The 22,026-nt window shown below is 42.0% G+C and overlaps 1 protein-coding gene across 1 annotated transcript in view; it reads left to right on the top strand.

The window, feature by feature from the left end:
• LOC148036366 (nucleobase-ascorbate transporter 2-like) overlaps positions 1-21,347 on the top strand; it is a 40,688-nt gene extending 19,341 nt beyond the window's left edge. The window contains exons 9-14 of the mRNA XM_087678360.1: positions 274-360; positions 479-537; positions 631-722; positions 916-993; positions 20,319-20,479; positions 20,745-21,347. Coding sequence (XP_087534486.1) covers positions 274-360; positions 479-537; positions 631-722; positions 916-993; positions 20,319-20,479; positions 20,745-20,957 — 690 coding nt within the window. The 3' untranslated portion in view covers positions 20,958-21,347. The remainder of the gene's footprint in view (positions 1-273; positions 361-478; positions 538-630; positions 723-915; positions 994-20,318; positions 20,480-20,744) is intronic.
• The last annotated feature ends 679 nt before the right edge of the window (positions 21,348-22,026 follow it).

Here is a 22,026-nt window from a genome sequence, read left to right as displayed (position 1 = left end):
GGTTAAGGCTTGTTCTAATGCTCAAGATACTCTCGTCCTCTTGTTTTATCAAACTGTTAGTGTGCCTGTGATTGTTGTTGTATTATTTTCCTTTGCCTTGGGATATGGAGGATAGTGCACCAAGTGCTCACTAAACAAAAGAGCTGACTTTGTCTTTAATAGAATCATATCATAGATTATTCTTCTGTGCTGCGTCTTAAGTGTGGAAGCCATTTAAGCCTAGTGTCTTCTCACGGGCAATGATATACTCATTCAGAAGTTGTGTCAACTCAGTCTACTGGAGCTTTCTTGGCTGTTTCTCGACTAGCGAGTGCCACTATTCCACCTGCATATGTATTGAGCAGAGGATCAGGCTGGCAGGTAATGCACTGTAAAATATAGTACCACACACTGTATGCTAAACAATGTTAATTCTAAGTTTCAAGCAGTATTGAAAATCAAAACCTGCATCTGTTGGCTTCTTTTTGGGGCGTGATAGGGTATTGGCATTCTTCTGGATGGTCTGTTTGGAACATCAACTGGTTCTACAGTCTCAGTGTATGGCTTCATCATTTACTGAGGATATTTGTATCTAATATCTTAGTGATATTGAAATTGGTTTATTAATTTGTAAAAACTTCTACTTGACAGTGAGAATACAGGTCTACTTGGAATAACTCGTGTAGGTAGCCGCAGGGTTGTGCAAATAGCAGCAGGCTTTATGATTTTCTTTTCAATATTTGGTAAGTTGTAATTGGTTTCTCCGGTTGGGAGATCTTGCATTACATTTACTAAGTGATGAATTCCTTAAAGTTTAAACATATAACACAGCATCATAAAGATGCATGTGTCAAAGGATCTTTGTCAGTTTCTTCATAATGAGGTTATTTGAGGTAATGGCAAGTTGAGTTGCATTGACTTCCTTGTTTTGGACAGGGAAATTCGGAGCTTTTTTTGCATCAATACCTTTCCCTATTTTCTCAGCTATTTACTGTGTTCTGTACGCTATTGTGGGTAAGTGGGTTGTCAATGGAACTATTTAAGCTTTTCAACTGGTGCAATACATGGTCTACTTATAGCCTGGAAGAGCAATATTTTGATTTCTTCTAAGATTTTGGATGTTGCTCTTTGTAACAAAAAACACAAGATGTTTAAAGGTGTGTTGAATGTCAGTTTGTTGCTTTGAGTATAGTGCTTTTATGCTTATATTCATATAAAATGCTACTGGGCCTCATGGAACCAGAAAAGTACTGCTTTTGTTTTGCAAAACCCTTGTGAGGCTTCTTATACTATGAAGGTTACGAGACCAACCAAAAATTTCACCAATTTTGATCCTAGGAACAAGCTCAGCATGGTGAACATTTGTATATTGAGCTTTAGCTAATTTCAAGGCCATCACTTGCTTTGAACAAGAGGAAAATTATTTTCTGAAAATTTCAAATGATTTCCCTTTGTTTGGCAGAACTGCAAGCTGATTATGCCTTGGTTAATGAGACTAATATGGCAATTACCCTCTGTTATATAGAATATAGTACAGCTTGTGTGTACACTTAGTAACACAATGACCTATTGTGACCAAAAGCACTTCCATGATCATCCAACTCAAATGAAGCCAGTGTTGGAGCCTGGTTTTCAACTTCAGTGTGTCTATCACAGCTCTAAGACAGGCCATGTGACCAAAGAAAAGCTTTGTCTGCTTGCAGGCCTTCTAGTGTCCATGTCTTCAGCCCAATTATAATCTGTACTATAAAATCTCAAGCTCTCTCTTTCACAAGCAAGAAGGTTGCACCATTAACACTACTTTCAGCTAAATGATAAGATGATCACATGTAAAGTGAACTTGAAAAGGAATGGTGCAGGACGCAATGTGATGTGTAAGGTGATGAAGAGTCACACTCTTCTCATTTTTAGCAACATAATTGTAAAATGTGCTTGAGAGAGAGAGAGAGAGAGAGAGAGAGAGAGAGAGAGAGAGAGAGAGAGAGAGTTTACGAAAGAGAGAGAGAGAGAGAGAGAGAGAGAGAGAGAGAGAGAGAGAGAGAGAGAGAGAATGGCCTATGAGACCATAACTAATACAATGGTATCATCATCTCTCATCAGAGAAGAAAACAGAATTATGTCTAGGTCTACACGATAAATTGAAATGGAAAATGAAAAATATGGAAAACTGAAAAACTAAAAAGAGTATAGAGTATCTCCCTCTAAGTGTATGGAAACCACCAAGACTTTGCAAGCTACCTCTGATTGAGTCATCATGGTAATCTTTGTCTGTAACGAGCAATCGTGACGCGAATGCGTCGCATATGAGCATGCCTACGTTGCCGAGTAGGTATCCTAGGGTGTCGTGCTCTGCATAATGTTGTAGCTCTATGTACTGTGATGCCACCTGATGATGTCCCTCGATGGCACATGTTAGTAGGAGATGTAGTGTCCAAGGTGGCAATGGCTGGGGGGTCAGCTATACTGAAAAAGTTTGTAATTGCTCTCTGGAGAGGTGGATGTGGTTGGGGTTGCCTCCGATCATGTAACAATGCTGCTCTGTGCTGTTGGAGCTCCAATAAGAAAAGGCCTAGACATCTTTGGTCCTCATAGTCCATCACTTGTCTCAATGGTGTAGGGACCGGTTAGGCATGGAGATCGAGACAGACTATCCTACATGCAGTGAGAGATAGAGAGAGTGAGAAAGAGCAGAATAGAGAGTGAACACGTTTTCAGGTACAATGACGAGTGTGTACCTTTAGGTTTTTAGATAGATATATATGTGTAAGTATAAGTGCTAAGGGTGTGTTCACACCCGAGCACATTTAAAAGGCATGAGGCCTTTATTCTCAACAACCTCCCACCTAAAGGCAATGTGCCTTAAGAGGAGAAAAGAATCAGCTATGTCTAGGTATGTACAAAGCTGAAATACATATATCTATCCAACTCCTATCATCTGTCGGCAATGAGCAAACCACTCTGTTGGAAGACCCTTGGTGAGAAGGTCTGCAGGGTTATCATCTGTATGCACTTTGACAAGCTCAATGCTCTTGCTGTCAAGTACATCTCTAATGAAGTGGTACTTCACCTGTATGTGCTGTCTTTGCATGAAAGACAGGATTCCGTGCTAGCATGATAGCACTCTGACTATCACAATAGAGAACAGGTAACTCTGTGATGCCAAGCTCTCCCACCAGACGTGAAAGCCATAAAGCCTCCTTGCATGCCTCAGTGGCAACCACATACTCTGCCTCTGTAGTAGACAATGCAACACACTTTTGTAGCCTGGAGATCCAAGAGACTGCTCCTCTTGTGAAAGTAAACATATACCCAGAAGTGGACTTCCTCCAGTCCGCATGACCAGCATAGTCTGCATCCGTAAGGCCAACAACAGATGCCTTATGCTTTCTAAAGAAGATGCACAACTCCTTTGTGTCTTTGAGGTATCTCGTAATACCTTTCACTGCATCCCAATGCTTCTTGCTAGGGGTTGCCATGTATCTGCTAACCACTCCCACTGCAAAGGCAATGTCAGGATGTGTAGCAACCATGGCATACATCAAACTGCCAATAGCTGAAGCATCTGGTATCTTGGCCATTTCAGCCTTCTCATCATCAGATGTAGGGCTGTCCTCTGCACTAAGTTTCACATATGAAGGCAATGGAACCCCAATTGTTTCCCCCCCCTGCATATTGAAACGCTGCAAAACTTTGGAGATATACTCTTGCTGAGATAGAGTAAGCCTTTCGATCTATCTCTGAGTATGCGCATGCCAAGAATGTGATTTGCATCACCAAGATCCTTCATGTCAAAGCTGCCATGAAGACTTTGCTTCAATGAATCCAAGGCATGAGTATCCCTGCCAGCAATCAGCATGTCATCAATATACAAAATTAAGATAATTAGACTGCCATCTGCTGCCTTCTTGGTGTATAAGCAGTGATCCACTTGACTTCTATGAAAGCCTTGGGACTGCATGAATGTATCAAACTTATGATACCATTCTCTTGGTGCTTGTTTCAGCCCATACAAATTCCTTTTGAGTTTACATACCATTTTTTCACCCTTCAAGCTGCCACATATATATGTCTTTATACACATCACCATGTAAAAACACAGTCTTTACATCCATCTGTATGAGCTCCATATCCTCAACTGCAACTAGGCCCAAAATGGTTCTCAATGTAGTCATATTGACTACAAGAGAGAAAATCTCATCAAAGTCAATTCCATGCTTCTGCTTGTACCCCTTTACAACCAATCTTGCTTTGTACTTTGGTGAGGAACCAAAAGTGACCTTCATCTTGTAAACCCATTTGCATGGAAGGGTTTTTTGCCCTTTAGGCAACTGCACCAAGTCCCAAGTGCCATTTTTTTCAAGAGATTCCATCTCTGACAACATTTCTTTATACCATTTTTTACTGTCTTGTCTGTCCATTGCTTCCTTGAAGCAAGACGGTTCTCCACAGTTTGTCAACATGACATAATCAGCCACATTAATTGCACCAGGAACAAATCAGTCAGGTTGTCTAGTAGCCCTAGGCGATCTCCTAACCCAATGGTCATTCGTTTGCTGGTTGTTCTTGAAAATTTCCATTTTCAGCATGCTGTCCTGGCATTTCAGCCTGCAAATCAGCATTAACAGCTCGCTGGCCTGTTTGTTCCTGCACATGTAACGGCTCATTTTCATGGGCAATAGCTGGTTGATCATTTCCAGATCATTTTCTGTATTTACAGGTTTGCTGTAAGTATTTGCTGCTGTATAGCGGGCACATTTTGCTGTCCAAAAGGTATTTCTTCCTGGGTTGTCCTCAGTCTTTTCGGGCTGTTTGTGCTTACAATCTTCCCGGAAGATAACGTCATTACTGCGTACTACGTTCCATTTCTCGGGATTCCACAATCTATACTCCATTTCACCCTCGTCACCATATACCAGGAAAATGCATTTACAGGACTTTGGCTCAAGTTTGCTGCGTTTTTCTTTATGAATGTGCATAAAAGCCTCGCAACCAAACACTTTCAGATGAGCATATGAAGGTGGCTTGCTCGACCATGCTTCTTAGGGACCCCCCCTCCCCCCCCAAAGACTTGTTTGGTGACCGATTAATCAAGTGAACGGCTGTCATAAAAGCCTCTGTCCAAAAACCATGGGGTAATGCAGCATGAGACAGCATCGTACGGACCTTATCCTGTATGGTCCGATTCATATGCTTTGCAACTCCATTTTAGGGCGGATTATGAGGGGCACTGAGCTCCCTCTTTATCCCTTTGCTGTCACAAAATGCTTGAAAGGCCTTGGATACATATTCCCTACTATTGTCAAAGTGAAGACACTTAAGTGTCTTATTTGTTTGATTTTCAGCCAATGCCAAGGATTTTTTAAACTTATCAAGCACTTTATCCTTGCTACGAATGGGATAAACCCATACCTTCCGTGTAGCATCATCGACAAAGGTGACAAAATATTTCTTTTCCCCTAAAGATAGTCCTGGCATTTGACATACATTCGAATGTACTAACTCTAGGAGGAGAAGATTTCAAAGAAAGAGACTTTCTGTGAGACATCTGTGCATGTTTGCCATGAATACAATGATCACAATGCTCAAAATCAGCATAACGAAGACAAGGCAAGTAACCCAAACGAGAAATCACTTTCATTCTTGTTTGACTCATGTGTCCCAACCGGCCATGCCACAAAGAAACGCTTGGCTGCTCGGTCGCGGCAACAACATGGTCACGCACACTACATACATGAAGTGGATACAAAGTATCACTCTTGCAACCTCTGGTAATAACCCTAGATCCCTTACAGATCTTCCATTTTCCATCATGAAAGGTGGTATGAAAACCATCATCATCTAGCTGCCCTGTGCTAATGAAGCTCTTCTTGAGCTGAGATACATACCGTACATGCTGAAGTGTAAAGACAGAGCCATGTTGAAACTGTAATTGCACACTGCCAATACTTGCAATCTCACATGCATAGTTGTCCCCAAGATGGACAACACCATGTCGACCCCTTGTATAGGCGGAAGACCACTCACGATGAGGGGTGACATGAAAGGAAGCACCTGAATCAAGAATCCAGGTATGCATGTCATTATCTGTATTTGCAAGTAAAGCATGCGCACGAAAGTGTGAAGAGACAAAGAGTATATCACTCCCACTGTCATTGTCATGAGTGACTATATTCACCTCTTCAATTTTTACACTGCTCTTCTTAGGCTGACTGTCCTTCTTCTCTTCCTTGCTATTATCTGTCTTCTTGCCTTTTTTTTTCTCTTTTTTCCATTTGTAGCAGTCACGTTTAAAGTGACCCTTCTTGCTACAATGATGGCATTCAATATCTTTGCCATGTGATTTACTGCGTCCCTTGCCATCATATTTTCCCTTTTGCTGTGATCTACCCCTAGTATGCAAAGCACTGGAAGACTTACTGGATGCATTGTTCAGCCCATTCATCTCTTCCATAAGTAGAGCACTCTTTATATCAACATACAAAAGGATCATAGTAGAATTGCTAATAGCAGTCCTGAATGTATCCGAACTCTCTGGTAGAGTGCAAAGTAAGAAAGTAACCTTAAATTCCTCATCAATCATGAACTTCAAGGCAACCAGCTGGCTGAAAATGGAGTTAAACTCACTCAAGTGAGTAGACATTGCTGTACCCTCTTTCATACGCAAATCCATAAGCTTTTTCAGCCAATACACTTTGCTTGCAGTACTCTTTTGTGCATATAGTTCTTCCAGTCTAGTCCATATAGCATATGCAGAATCCAAACCTTCAATGTTGAAGAGCAAGGCATCAGAAATTGATAGCTCTATGGTTGAGCGTGCAAGCTCATTTAACTCATCCCAATAGTCCTGATCCATGTCCGCGGGCTTTGCCCCTTTGGTTTTGATTGGCTTTGCCTGCTTCTTTTGTAATAGGATATTGTAGCACTGCTTTTGCCTAATTGTAAATTTATGTGTGCCTTCAAGCTTCTTTATGTGCATCAGATTACTGCTGTCATTGTTGCCAGCCATGATTTTTAGCCCAAATGTGGCAAAAAAACCAGCAAATGCAGGCCCAAAACTGTCACTCAAGTGACCAAGGTACAAACAAGTACCAATCAGCAATAAATGACCACGCAGAAGCACAGATTTCAGATCTGAAATTAAGTTTTCAGAAGCACCAAACCATGTGCTACAGCATTATCCAACTGATTACAGCTGTTGCAAGGGCATATACATCACATTACATAAGGAATCCCAAAATTTCAGCTGCAATTTCTGTTGTACATGTACCCACGGGCATAAAATTTAACACGAATGGTCAAAAGCCCCAAAATTTTGTGCTCAAAGCATCAAACACACATCTGCATTTCCTCTATCATGCATAGGACAGTCCAATTTTGCCAAAATAGAGCAATTTCAGCAAAACCCCCAAATTTTACCAAGTGTTGATGTCCAAATTGCATGGAATTCAACCTGCATGTACATAAAATGACCAAATGCTGCACAAATTTTGCCCAAACTGCAAAAGCCCCAAATTTTACGGGGTCCAATGTGCCTCAATGTCGAGAAATTGGGTTAATTTCAGCCCAATTTGTGCATGTACATTAAAAGCCACAAATGTCGAGGACAAAATGTCACAAATTCCTGCAATTTTTGAGACAGATATCACTATTGCATCTTGCTTGCACTAAATCTGGACAAATCCCCAAATTTTCCAAGTCGTGCATGCACTAATTTCAGTGAAATTGAAAGAATTTCACTAAAATGTGAAAAGCCCCAAAATTCCCGAGCAAATGTGCACCGACTTTGCAATTTCTGAGTCAGATAGTCCAATTCAGTGTTGAGATCCCCAAATTCGGGAAAAACCCTAAATTTCTGGCTCAATTTTGCACAGATCTGCACACTGTGCTTGCGCGCGCGAACTGGTGGAAGAGAGGAGGCAAAAGTAATCTCAAATGTTTTTAGAAAAAACAAGAGGAGGAAAAATTGCAGGTCAACGGGCTGTTTCAGGTCTGTGACCTGTCGTGCTTGCCAAGTTGCCTCCCGCTGGTCGCGCTTGTCTCAGCGCCCGCTGGTCCTGCCCCACTGGAGACGTCCGGTCCGCTGCAGTCGCCGTCAGCAGGTCGCCCGTCAGGTGCTGCCCGTCGTGCACTTGGTCCACGTCAACTGCAGTCACATGCTGCTCCCGCTACCCACTGCTTGCACGTCACGTTGCAGCCCGTCTTGCTAGAGTCGCCCGTCAGCTGTGACTGACAACACGATGCTTGCAGCTCACTCCCGTGACTCTCTTGCTCGCCTTTGAGCAGTCTCGTCACCACGCTGGTCTTCTGCCTCAGCTTGACGATCGTTTGTAGCACCTTACACTCTGATACCAGTTTGTAGGGACCGGTTAGGCATGGAGATAGACAGATTGTCCTACGCGCAGTGAGAGATAGAGAGAGTGAGAGAGAGAAGAGTAGAGAGTGAACACGTTTTCAAGTACAATGACGAGTGTGTACCTTTAGGTTTTTAGATAGATATATATGTGTAAGTACAAGTGCTAAGGGTGTGTTCACACCCAAGCACATTTAAAAGGCACGAGGCCTTTATTCCCAACAAATGGTCCAAAGCCCTCCTTAAAGAGGCAATGGTAGCGGCCTCGGATATCATAGTATATAGTGCATCTACAAATGTAGTGTTCCTCTGTTTGTGGCTCCCATCTACAAAGTTGGCACATCCTCTCATTTGTTGCAACATGGCTCCATCGACCTATCTCAATCATTAGTTGATGTGATGAGGTGCGGATTTATCCAATAGCAACTCGAAGCCCGTGAGAAAGCTGAGCATCCATTAATCTCGGTCTCACTATGTAACCATCATGGGAAAGCTACAAGAAGTGACATTGGTATTGTGCCATCTTCATGCCTAATGGGAAAGGGGGACTTGGACCAAGTCCTCTCTGTCTCCACTTTAGTGATGTCTGTTGCGCTTGGCTCTCCTACCACCTACAAGATTCATCATGGGATTATGCTAGAAAGTAATCAACTCCTCTATATGATAGAATTTGATGAAGTGGATCCCCTCAAGAATGCTCGACTGTTGTGGGGATGAGGCCTGCTAGCGTTGTATAGTTTTATGGTTGTATTTACACCTGCATGATGTGTTGGAGCTTGTATTGGTGGTTTAGTCTATGCTTATATACTATCCCTACCCAAGCCGGGTTAGTATATCTTGTTACCTGCAAGTCTTTGAAAGGAAGAGTCCCAAGCATCTCTGGATAGGGAATTTCATAACTTGATGCTGTCGTGTGAGGGATGAAAGGAGGAAACCCTTGACACAACCTGACAAGAATAGGCCAAGGAGCGCCAGCAAGGGTGTTGTGGCTTGGTGTTTTCCTTAGATAACTTGGATTTTTTCTGATCCTCCAATCAGCCTCTACTCAAGCAAAGACAAGGCAAACTGATAAGGTCTACCCCTTAACCACCACCTAGTCACCCAACAAGATTACATATGCCCTAGGGATTTAATAGCTCCAAAACACTGAAGTACAGTAATTGCATCTCTTATGCATCTTAGGATGAACCCAAAGGTACCTCAATCATCTTTGCAAGACTTGTAGCAACATAGAAATTCAAGACAAATGCCTACAATATTCTCAACAGAACCACTAGGCCTCAAGGGAACACATGCATCTCCTTCGTTAACAATGAAAAAACAATAGAGAAGAGATGAATATGTGAGTCCATCAACTTCATCCCAATAAGCATCAAGAAAACCATAGAGCACTTCATAGATATTTGTGACAAGAGAACCAGGAACTCCACATCTCCAAGATAAACCACACTTTCAACTGACACCAAATGGAGTACAGTGATTTATGATTAACTAACATCAATGGATAGAGAGTGAATTTAGGAAGCAAAGGCTAAAGACCAAGAATATACTAAGTTTTACAAGCAGTAAACTTGATTTTACTAAAGATTTTTTTCAGGTGTTCGGGGTAATGGATATGGAAACGTTCCTCATGACACTCCCAATAAAGTCACAGGCCAGGCTGAAGCAATAATCATATGCTACTGCTCTTCTGGGAGGAAACTCCAGCAAAGCAATTTCAAAACAGCCAGCTCCAGGGACTGCGCTGCTGCTCCACACGAGTAGGATGGCTGTTGTTCCTCCAAGATAGTGCCTGCTGCAATATGAAGGCTGCATACCAATCAGGTTGTGAGTCCAAGGGCTCTGACATACATAGCTCTGATCACCACCCCCTTGTCCCAGATTTTGCAGTGCCTCCTCAAAGAAAACAACCAGCCCCGGCTTTTGATGGCAACCTGCAATCCTTGAAGGATGACTCTTCCTAGATTAGCGCCCTGCTCGAAGTACTGCAGCTTCCTCAGACAATCAATCGGCACCTCTTCTACTCTACAATGATTACCATATGCTATGTATAATTATTTGCATAGTTGTATGTGATACTATCACTTCATGGAGGGAGAATTTCTGTGTTTAGTTAGATAGATTTGTCATTGCTGAAAAATGCTTGACAATGTAGTGGATCAAACTCCTCTTAGAAGAGGTAGTGTTAGCAGCTTGTGTCTCATGAGTCATAATAGGTAGAGCATGTGCATATTTGATGCTCCTCTATCTCCGTCTGTTGTATATGACGTCTTTGACAGAGGCTTTCCTCTCGTGCCTCTCGTGCCTCTAGAGTATCTCCATGTCTCAAGCTCCTTTTCCATGGCCTCATGTGGTTGGGGTTGCTCTAGAGCCTCATATCAACTTTTGGGCTCAAAGTGTGCTATGTAATTTGTCATAATGATAGTTGTAGCTAAAGCAATGGACACAAGCCTAGCAAATCTTCTAGGGATTTTTGGGATGGTATCGGGACTTCATGACCACTGTGACCAATGCTACTAGGCCCCATCTAGATGTCCAAGGATATAACACTTCCCCATTTATGAATGATTGCTGTCCTTAGCAATATCCTCACAGACAAAGTGGGGAAAACAACTTTTCAATGAATGTACTGACTCCCAAGTAGCCTTTTCCTTTGGGTGGTTTTTCCACTTGACCAAATACTTGGGATAAATAGTCCAACGGGGTTGTTTAGTTCTTAGGTCGAGAACCAATTCGGGTTCGAGTGGAATATATCAAGCATTGTCATGGAGCCGCGGGACAATTAATTCACCTCATCCCAATCATTCTTTTAAACAACTTACGTGGAAGACAATATGAACTCAGATTTTTGAAGGTAAATTTAGCACATAGGATATACTACTTATCTTCTTGGTAATCTGGAAAGGACCAAAATACGTCAAAGATAATTATAGCACTTGTCGGTGGTCGTTGAATTAGAGTCCTTTGGGACTTTTAAGGTAAACCTACAAACCTTCTTGGAGCTCTCGAGGTTGGTTAGCGTAAAGCATGGCAAAATCTAGGGATCATTTTAATGCTTTCCTTTGCAATTGTCAAGATTTCCTACATATCGTCCAGAAAGTCGACCAAGGATTGCATTTTCTCTCCCTTGACCTTGATGGCACTATTATAAGCAAACTCAATCTGAGGAAGATAATGTTCCAAAATACAGTCCTTCAAGCAAATGGGATGTTGGAGTAGATGCCGAGAGTGAAGCACAATTATTTGTTAATGCAATTAATGACTTTGTTTGCTGAACAAGTACTAGTCTTGGCAAACCACCATCTTGTGTCTCCTCTAGTAGCTTGGATGAGCATAGTAGATGGGGGTTATTGTTGAGCGAAAACATGCTTTATAGCTGATTAGCATCTTTAAATAGTCCCAAAAGATGCTTAATTGATAAAAAACACAAAATTGGTGTGTAGTTTGAGAGAGCTTCAATGGTCCCCCAAAACCCTAATTTTTTGGGCACCCTTCAACATCTATAAAGAGATAGGCTGCCCACCATTCAGCCTTATTCTTTTTGTGTAGATTTCAGCCATCAGACTTCACCCACGTGGTGGTCTACTCTCCGATGGACATTACTTTCCGACACTCCACTCCTTTTCCCTCGAGCATTTGGTATACTCTTACAGTTATTTATAGCATTCATTTACCTCAAAGTTTCTTCTCTTTGTGTTGGTCTTTGTATTTGAGTTTTGGGCTTTGTGTTTGCATTTTACATTTAGGGTTTGAGTTTTGCTTGTCAAAACTCTTGCAAAGGTGCTCCTGGTTTGCGAATCATATCGATGAATTGGTGATCTTATCAATGTATAGTCCAAAGAGTGTGGATGAGAAGGGGGAACCTTGCTTCATACCAATCATGCTTTGGACTATGTTAGAAATCTCACCTCTTGTCTGAACCTTGCTTGTCTCTAACTCATAAAGTGTGAGAATCACCCATATTATCTTTGATGGTGCTTCTATATATTGGAGTTGGTATAGCAGCCTATGTAGTCACAAGTGACGGGGACATGACGAGGACGGCTGAAAATAGGGGATGAGGGATGGAGGACCGAGATGACATGTAAAAAAAGTACAAAATATACTTAAAAATTAACAAAATGTGCACTTAACTTATTATAGAATGAGAATATGTGTCATCAAAGTAAAATACAAAGGTCTAACTTGAGTAATGACACTAAAATATGCTAATAACACGATACAAACAGCCCAAGGGACCAACACCCAGGACAAGCTGATTAGTGTTTAAGTGATAATGTCCATATATGACAAGTTAGCATTTGCCATTGATGATCAAATTTCAACAAGTACATAATACAAAGCTAAAACATAAAAATAAAAGCCCAAGGGCCAATAGTATGAATTGCAAAATATTGAGTACTAAAGACTAAAGAGTCAAGACGGAAGACTAAAATAGAAAATCTACCCAGACAAAAGCAATATGGCAAAAAGCTAAAGCCTAAAACAAATCAAAATGACAAAATGGCACATCATACGTGCCAAGGCCCAAGATAAATGGATTAAATACAAGTCAAAATGGGCCATTAAGAATGCCAAAGTTGGAAGCATCACCCGGAATCCTCCTCATCACGACGATCATTGTGATTCTACTCATCCTCCTCTTGCTGGTGCTCCTGTGTTTCTTCTGTCTATTGCTCTTTCCACTCCACATGAGTACTAAAGACTAAAGAGTCAAGACGGAAGACTAATTAGATCTCTCGTGCAAGTTACTCCATCAATCTGCAATGAGTGATACACTATTCTTTTGCCATGCATGCTTGGTTTTTTCAGTTGCTTGCTCCACCACTTGCCTCTCTCTTTCAACTTTCAAGCAGTGTGGTACACAAGGTTTTTGATGGACATTGCTTTAAAATATTTAGACCTCATAACATTAAATGCAATGTGATCATGGAAAAAGAACCGTCCAACACCAACATAAACTTCCTCTTTTTTGTGTGGATCCCAAACAACCTCAAGGGTGCGTTGTTGCCTGGGAGGATCAATTGATGCTTACCCAGCAGATGTTCCTATTCCAAATACATCTCGAATAGATCATGTGCGACTAGCATCAACACTAGATGAATGGTGCATGAGATACTTAAGAGGTCGATGTTGTGGCAAATGCAATAGGGTCAATGGCTGATGGATGTGGTGTTCTCCTCGTTGAAGATGAGGCTTGTAGCCTCACATCCTTCTCTGTAAGCTCTCTCTTCTTCTTGGGAGTCACATTGGGGCAATATTGCACCTCATATCCTTCAATGTTCAAGAAGTGAGCTCGAACTTTGCCTCTTCCATCTATGTGACGATATGGGCACAACTCACATGTCTATGCACAAGATCCTCCTCCACTTCTAGGGTGCTCAACATACACCTCATCCCACCAAGACCATGCATCGGTCCTTCTACTTCTTCCACCATGATGACTGCCTCAATAGGAGTGGTTATCTTGTGCTTGCGATGTTGATGATGTGAGAGTGCACAATGAAAGAGAAACATGAACACACAGAGAGAGAGAGAGAGAGAGAGAGAGAGAGAGAGAGAGAGAGAGAGAGAGAGCAAAAGATGAAGGAAGAATATTGCACTGATTGAAAAAGAATGCTAATACAATGGAGATGGACTGATCAGTCCCTGCATGCAGCCCAAAACATCAATAAGGGCACTAAATCAGATGGTAGTACCAAGCATAGAGAGACGGAGTGTCGGAGCATGCACCTGCAAAGGGAAGACTGAAGATTGAAGAGAGTGTATTTGCCAAGTGGGGGTGTAGCTATAAATAGCAAAAGCACCAAAAAATTGGCCGATCTGATCCTAAAGAGGCCATACATGCTTGGGGACCAGCATTAAATGCTGGCCACTAAAGAAAAATGCTAGAAAAAATAGGAGAAACCTCGGAAAAATCCTAGATGACAATGACAATGTTCGGCAGGTGTAGGCATATTGGAAAGCACAAACTTGCCTAGGAATGCACATAGGAAGCTAACAAATAAAGAAAATCCACCTAAACTACCATAGCTCCTATGTCTCTGTTAGATTCTAACAAGAGCTCACAACCAAGAGATGACAGATTGACATGACTAACATAGGCAGGCTAATATCCCCTCTTAGATCTTGGGAGTGTTTGAAGACCCAACAACCTCATGTGATGAAGCATAGAAGCCTGGGCAAAGGCTTCGTGATGAAGAGATCAATTGCATTGTCCTTCGTGGGACAATAGGCCATTGCTAACTCCGAATCCACGATCCACTCTCGAATATAGTGATATTGAACCTCAACGTGCTTCGTGCGAGCATGAAACATGGGGTTCTTTGCTAGAGCTAGAGCACTTTGGTCGTTGACACATAGCTCCATAGATGTAGGCTGAGGAAAGCCAATCTCCGCCAACATGCGGTGAAGCCAAACCGCCGCCATAACTATAGAACACAAGAGCATAGTTCACACAAAGTGAACTATTCCGTTGGGCCTGTAAGTGAGATGAGCGGCGTGGACCTGTAGGCGGAGTAGGAAAGTGGGAAACACTTGAATCTTGCATGAACTATTGGTACCAATAAGGAATCCGAACAAGCTCATCTTGTTACGAGAGAGACTGAGTAGTCTTTGGTACTTGTAATGTACCTGTTTGTAGTAGGGACTCCCCCTCACCAAACGAAGGTAAATCCTCCTCATTTGAAGAAGGCTCCCCTTATGTTGGCTGAGTAGCCCTAGAAGACTTTGGAGGAGGCTGAAGGGATGGAAGTATGTGATGAAGAAGTAGTAGTCGCATCCGTCAAAGGTGGTAGGGAAACCGGAGTAGAGGGTGGATAAGGAGGGGGAGGAGCCGAAGACGAAGAAGGGGTGCTAATAGGCAACCTGGATAGAGGAATTGAGGGTAGGGGAGGGTCAGTCGATGTTGAAGAATCACTTGTAATAGAACCATCAATAGGATCCTCGGAGGTTGAAGCCTCATCCAAGATCACATCCTTGCTCAACTCAAGCTTTCATGTCATCGGGTCGTAGAGGCGATAGCCCTTTGTGGTAGTGTTATAGCCCATGAAGATGAGCTTCTTGCACATCAAGTCCAGCTTTGTCTTCCTCTTCTTCTTGTCCACATGGACAAATGCATCACATCCAAAGATGCGGGAGTGAGACACAGAGGGCTTTCGGCCAAAGAAAGCCTCGTAGGGAGTCATGTCTTGTAATGTAGAAGTTGGGGAACGGTTGCAGATGTGAACTGTAGTAGTCACTGTCTCACCCCAAAGGGTATGAGGAAGACCCTGATACTCCAGGACCGTCTCTAGCATGGTCTGATTCGCATGCTCCACCACACCATTATCTAAAGGTGTGTTTAGATGGGCATATTCCACTCGAATGCCGTGATCCCTACAAAACTGAGAAAAGAGGTTAGAAGTAAACTCTCCACTATGATCTGTTCATATGCCATTAACTTTGGAAGTAGTCCATGTCTCCACAAATATCTTTGACTCGTAAAAACGGGAGTACGCCTCACTCTTGTACTCCAAAAAATAAGGCCACACCTAATGATTAAAGTCATCTATGAGTAGCATAAAATACTTGGCCTTTGCAAGGGAGGCCATGCCCATAGGTTTGCAAAGGTCAATATGGACCAACTCACGCAGAGTAGAAGCTGGAAGTCTCTCCACCATCTTCTTTTAAGAAGTCTGTCGTATAGCGTTAAAATTTGGATGACCATAACGAGCATGCCAAAGCAGCCCAAGCTTGTGGGAAGACTGTGTGGCCAAGGTTGTGAGCATGTAAAGCCCACCCTCATGGGATCTTGTCCAAAGAATGGCACCTATAGAAGCATCCTCATTGTCACTGCATCCTATTTAAATACCATGTGGGTACCAAGCCGTGTAAGACTATGAACATACCATAGGTTGAAACCTAAATCCGGTATATAGAGAACTTTGGATGAAGAAGATTGCTCGTTTAGCAATGAAGGAATAGTCCTCACTCCTCGAACGGGAATGGTAGAGTTGTCACCAATGGTGACTGTGCCCCTCCTAGCACTTAGATCCTGAAGCCAATCGTGTCTATAGGTCATGTGAGAAGAGGCCCCACTATCAACGAGCCAAGGCTTCTCCTAAGCAAAAGAAGCAAGAGTTGTATCCTCCTCGGCAAATACATGCACAAAGAGAGACTTTGTCGTCACCACGGGGCAGCCTTTCTATTCTTCAAATCCTTCTCCTTTGGCTTCAAATGGGGGTACTTTTGCCAATACTTCTCCTTGGGATGAGTACCCTTCCCACAATATGGGCACTTGGGCTTCTCCTCCTCATCCTTCTTGTCCTTGTGCTTGCTTGCACCTTCTTTTTTTTCCCCTCCACTTGTCCTTGCAGTAAATGCCTTGGTGGAGCGAGAACCACTACCCCCAACCTCTTTGAGTCGCTCCTCATGCTCCAAGACGAGTGGTGAAAGCTCCTCTCGTAAGAGAGTCTCACGGGTCCTCGATGTGATAAGGTTGGTGTAGAAGACATCGAATTGAGGAGATGGCAGCCGAGTCAGAAGGATCATAGCCATGTCTTCAGAGGATATCGTTTGACCAAGAGAGGCAAGCTCACCTCTCGTGTCCTCCATCTTCGTGATGTGCTCCTTCATAGAGAAGGAATCATCAAGACTAAGCATCCGCAAACTTCTTCTCAAGGGAAATCTTGTGGGGAAACGTCTTATGCTAATACAAAGACTCAAACTTCTTCCATACTTCTGCAGCGGTCTTCAACTTGCGAACATGCATAAGAACAAAATCTTGCAAACTCATAAAGAGAAAGGATTGGGCTCCAGAGTTGAGCCAATCCCACAAGGCTACTTGGTGTGTAGAAGTCCCATCTATTGGATCCTCCTTAGGACAGGGGATGGAATATGAAACAAGAGCGGAAAGATCGAAGGTGTGGAGTATGCACTCCACCTTACATGACCACAATGAATAGTTGAAACCATCGAGTTTTTCTTTGGGTAATGGAGATAAGATAGGCACTTGCACCAAGGGTATCAAGGATGACATCTTCACTAAGGATGGATCCTTGTGTGTTAGATGAATAGAAGGGAGATGGGTGCTAACGGGGGACTCCTCTCGCCAACTATAATCATGATAATCGCATCTCTACTCAAAAGAGTATCTGGAAAGAAGCTCCTCCTTTGAGTCATCAAAGCGCATGAACTGGTAAGATATCTTCAATCGTGCAATCACCTAGAATGCTGTGTTCGGCAAAGAAAGGTTGTTGTCTGCTACCAGAAGGGGGTCACTTGCACTAGGAGTTTATTGCCTATGCTAGAGAGCTACCGCCTTCAAAACGCAAAAATGTGTTTGCTGCAAAACACATGAGGTAGGGGCCACTTGATGTGTGGATGTTGTCGTTGGGTCTTGGATGTTGCCTCACTGACAGGAAAGTCAAATGAGCAGTGGACCACTTGTATGGGCTGTGAACACAAGTTGAAAATCTGTGGTTTGAAGATTTGGGATGCTCCTCTGTGATGAAAACTTGCTCTTCTACAAGAAATCTCTAGATTGTGTCCTCACTTAGGCGATGATACCATGTGAGACTGTGCAATGGAAGAGACACGAACACAGAGAAACACAAAGAGAGAGAGAGAGAGAGTAGAAAATGAAGGAAGAATATTGCAGTGACTGAAGAAGAGCGTTGATATAATGGAGATGGATTGATCAGTCCCTACATGCAGTCCAAAGCGTCAGTGGGGGCACTAGATCACACTTATGACGATGGCAGCACCAAGCACGGAGAGTTCTAGTTGTCCACATTCGACGGATGGGTCAACTCGTTCGATCTATCTTGTCTAGTATGACACGTCCAATCACGTGCGATGTGTTGAGATATAGAGAGAGAAGATATGTAGAGACGCGTGAGGGAGAGAAGAGACATATCATATACACTCCCAAAGACTATCATATCGATCACAATTTACATATATATAGGTGAGATCTAGTCTAGATAGGGTGAGCTATATATAGCTCCAACATGTTGAGATGTAGAGAGAGAAGATATGTAGAGACACATGAGAAGAGACACATCATATACACTCCCATAGACTATCATATTGATCACTATCTACATATATATGTGAGACCTAGTCTAGATAGGGTGAGCTATATATAGCCAACACGATGGCATTCGATGGAAATTGCACGTTTGTTTCAAAGTGCCTATGTGTGACCATTTGGGGTAAATTGTAGGTGTTGTTTAGACTTCCTTTCCACAACGTAACCCGCCCCCCACAGCCCCCCCCGGGCGCCCTTTACCCCCCATTCTAGGAATATATTCTCCCTCTCTCTCTAATTTCAGAAGTCAAATTTCAAGCTCAACTTTCAAGCTCTCTATTCTCAAACTCTCTCCTCAAGCTCTCTAACCCCACTCCCTCAAGCTCTCCTTCGCCGTATCTCCACCCTACCACCACTTTCAAGCTCTCCATTGGCCATCCTCTCTATCCTCAAGCTCTTAATATGTAAACTTGTGGGATAAAGTCTCTAAATGTTTAATGTATATTATTTTGAGTCTGAACATTAAGTATAGGCATTAAAATTGTATGTACAATTTTTTTCATCATGCATAGGTCCAAGATTTATTAGTCCGATCAGTACCATACTAGTATTGAACGGTACTTATTGGATGCCATCAGACATGACAACCAAACACATTAATAATTGGGCTTGATTTCTATGGTATCATAGTCGTATTTTGAGCTGAAAATTGGGGGCTATTATTTCTCCCCAAGCCTACCCGAATTTAAATTGATTTGAATATTTATTTAGGTCAATATTACTGCAAGGGTAAAACGGACTAACATTTTCACTTGAAATCACCATTCCAGGTGCATACTCGCCACAGTTACTGTATGTATATGATTGAAGTTGTTACTTTCAAATTAAGCCATGTAGTCCCATTGGCATTTGGAGCCACATAACATGTGCATGTAAGAGTTCTGAGGTCTCACAGGTCTAGTGCGAGATTAGGCACATCAGGGCTTAATTGTAGTGTGGAGTGGCTAGGCAGAGGTTGCCATGAGCCACTAAGCAGTTAATCATGTCCTCATTGTACTTGGAGGACTCATAGTTCAGTCTTAGTACACTATTTTGAGTGGGAGTATACACCCTTGTTAGTGTTAATCTTAAGTCTTTAAAATGCTTGTATGGATGAGATTTTAGGTGAGTGGCTTGTTCGCCACCAGTCTGTGAAAGTGGTTTCTCTGCCTATCTAGGTGTAAATGCACAAGTTGAGAGTCTTGAACAGAGCTGTTGCATGCACATTAAATAAGCTGAATCTTATCGTCCAAGCTAGTGACTGTTGCACTTGATGGCTGGCATCAATTTTCCTCCCTGTATGCTAGTTCTTTGGTTGCAAGTGGTGCTGTCCTTGTGCTCTTATTTACTGCCAAGTTCAGGCCTTAACAGCCATTGTTTCTGCTAGTGCTCACTTCTCCACGTTTGCTGCCATTTTGCCGCCTCTAGATTCAAGCCCAAGATTTATCAGCCTCGTAAGTGCTGCCCCAGTCTGCTACTGTATCTTGGCAGGGCTGTGTGACAGATTTTTAATACTCTTAGCCCAGTTAATCAACCAAAAATAGAACAGAAGGGAAAGATCTGCTGCATAGGTAGAGAAGAACATTAGCATCCTATTGATCTGTCATTTGTAAAAATATCTCTCTCCTTTCATGAGTGTGATTAAAGCTTGCAATGATAAGGCATTGCTATGATAATGCGTACTAATTTCTTGGGAACTCATTGCTGGCCACATACTGTTTCTGAAAAAAGTGAAAATTCGTAACTTCCTGACATCTGTTGGTGGTAGCTATTACTTAATTGCTGGTATGGAGTTACTGTTTTCTTTTATTGTTGCTAGCCAGCAGTTGTTACAGTGAGTTGCGTTCTGGAGAGCATATGCGACTGTGAGAGAGAACAGAAAAGTACGTAATGTAACATAATTTCTACTGATTTGACCTTTATTTTCCTGGAGTACAGCTGCTACAGGTCTATCTTTTATGCAATTTGTAAATATGAATTCTTTGCGCACAATGTTCATAGTTGGAGTATCCCTATTCTTGGGTCTGTCTATTCCTCAATATTTCAATGAGTACACTGCAAGTGCTGGGCATGGACCAGCTCGTACAAATGCAAGATGGGTAATTTTTCAGAACAGTTAGCTTGATTTCATGTTTGGGTTTTTACAAACATAAGGCAAATGTGTTTTTGCAAGTACTCTGTCTCTGGTGTGTTTTATCGCCGTCTCTGATGTCTTTTGTATAATCCTTGCTTTGATGATCATCCCCTTTATGTGTTGTTTAGTTAGAAGAACAGTTTCACAAAATAAAAGAATGTGTCCTGTGTTGGAAATCAAATGGACGACTAACATGAGCAACTTTTTGTGTTTCCTTTTGTTGAGCACAGTTCAATGACATCATCGATACAGTATTCTCATCATCAGTAACAGTTGCTTTCATTGTAGCAGTCTTTTTAGACAACACAAATAATGTGGAAGCATCAAAGAAAGATAGGGGCATGCCTTGGTGGCAAAAATTTAGAACATTCAAAGGTGACAGCCGCAGTGAGGAGTTCTATTCACTTCCTTGGAACCTCCAAAGATTTTTTCCTCCAATGTGAACAGAGCCACATGCTATTCTTTTCAAGACACACAGCTCCTATTGATCAGTATTGCTATATAGTCCAAATGCATATTGTTTTGTCGGGTATCCAAAATAAGCAGAGATGCCATGCCGTCTCTCTGAGGTAACATGATATATGTTTATGCATGAGGGGTTATCATCAGCATAATACATCATCTCTTCTTGCTCACATTAAAGATCAAAACTGACAATGTAATGTGGGGGCATTCCTTTTTATGTCCAGGAGAAAAGTTGTGCTTTAATATTGTAATGATGGTATATATATTGAATAGCAGGTCATATTCTTTAGACTGTACAGTGCTGGACTTTTGATGTCAGTGCCTTAAAACGGTGGCTCCAATACAAGGCTTGAGAAAACATTGTCTTTCATTTATTTGTTTTGGTGCTATGGCTGTGCATGAGCTTTATAAGACAAACTTAGACCAACCAAAGCATTTCTGTCTCTCAAGACCCGTGAAAGAACCAAGGCTTTGGAATTAAATTACGAAGAGGTAATATTAAAAAAGTGGATAACAAATCCTATGCTTTTAAGAGCTCATGTCAAGTGGCTAAATGAAAGGCCTCAAAGGGATGTGCATGGTACAATAGACCTAAATTGAGCAAAAGCTGTGAATGTGTCACAAAAGAAACAATAGGTCTTGTCAAATTGTTAAAACTAAAGTTTCCAGCGTTTATACTTTTTGTTGGGTGGTTTACAAAGCTTGTACAAAATAGACTCCAATATTGAAGCTTCCCAAGATGGTTTAATTGGGCTTCAAGTGGTTGAATTGTTTTGTATGTATTCAATACCTTCCTAATTTGGGGTTGGGTGCGATCCAGATTGATTTGTGAAAATTGTTAGGTACTTAGGCCAACATGGGACCATCTATTTAATTCTAGCTATACTAGTTATGCAGAGATTGATGTGAACCAGCCTTGAAATAGTTCATTGAAATTGACTTAGTAGTCCAAAGTACTTTGTTTCAAAAGATACTCAACAAAAACATACCTAACATCTATCACTAAAGAGGGTTTGGACATTTCATTCATGACTGGCCTAAAAAAAA

Source organism: Lygodium microphyllum, chromosome 5, assembly GCF_053477565.2.
Source record: "Lygodium microphyllum isolate KBCC chromosome 5, Lygodium_microphyllum_v1.1.10, whole genome shotgun sequence".
Classification (NCBI taxonomy): Eukaryota; Viridiplantae; Streptophyta; class Polypodiopsida; order Schizaeales; family Lygodiaceae; genus Lygodium; species Lygodium microphyllum.
This window is presented reverse-complemented; position numbering and strand designations above follow the sequence as displayed.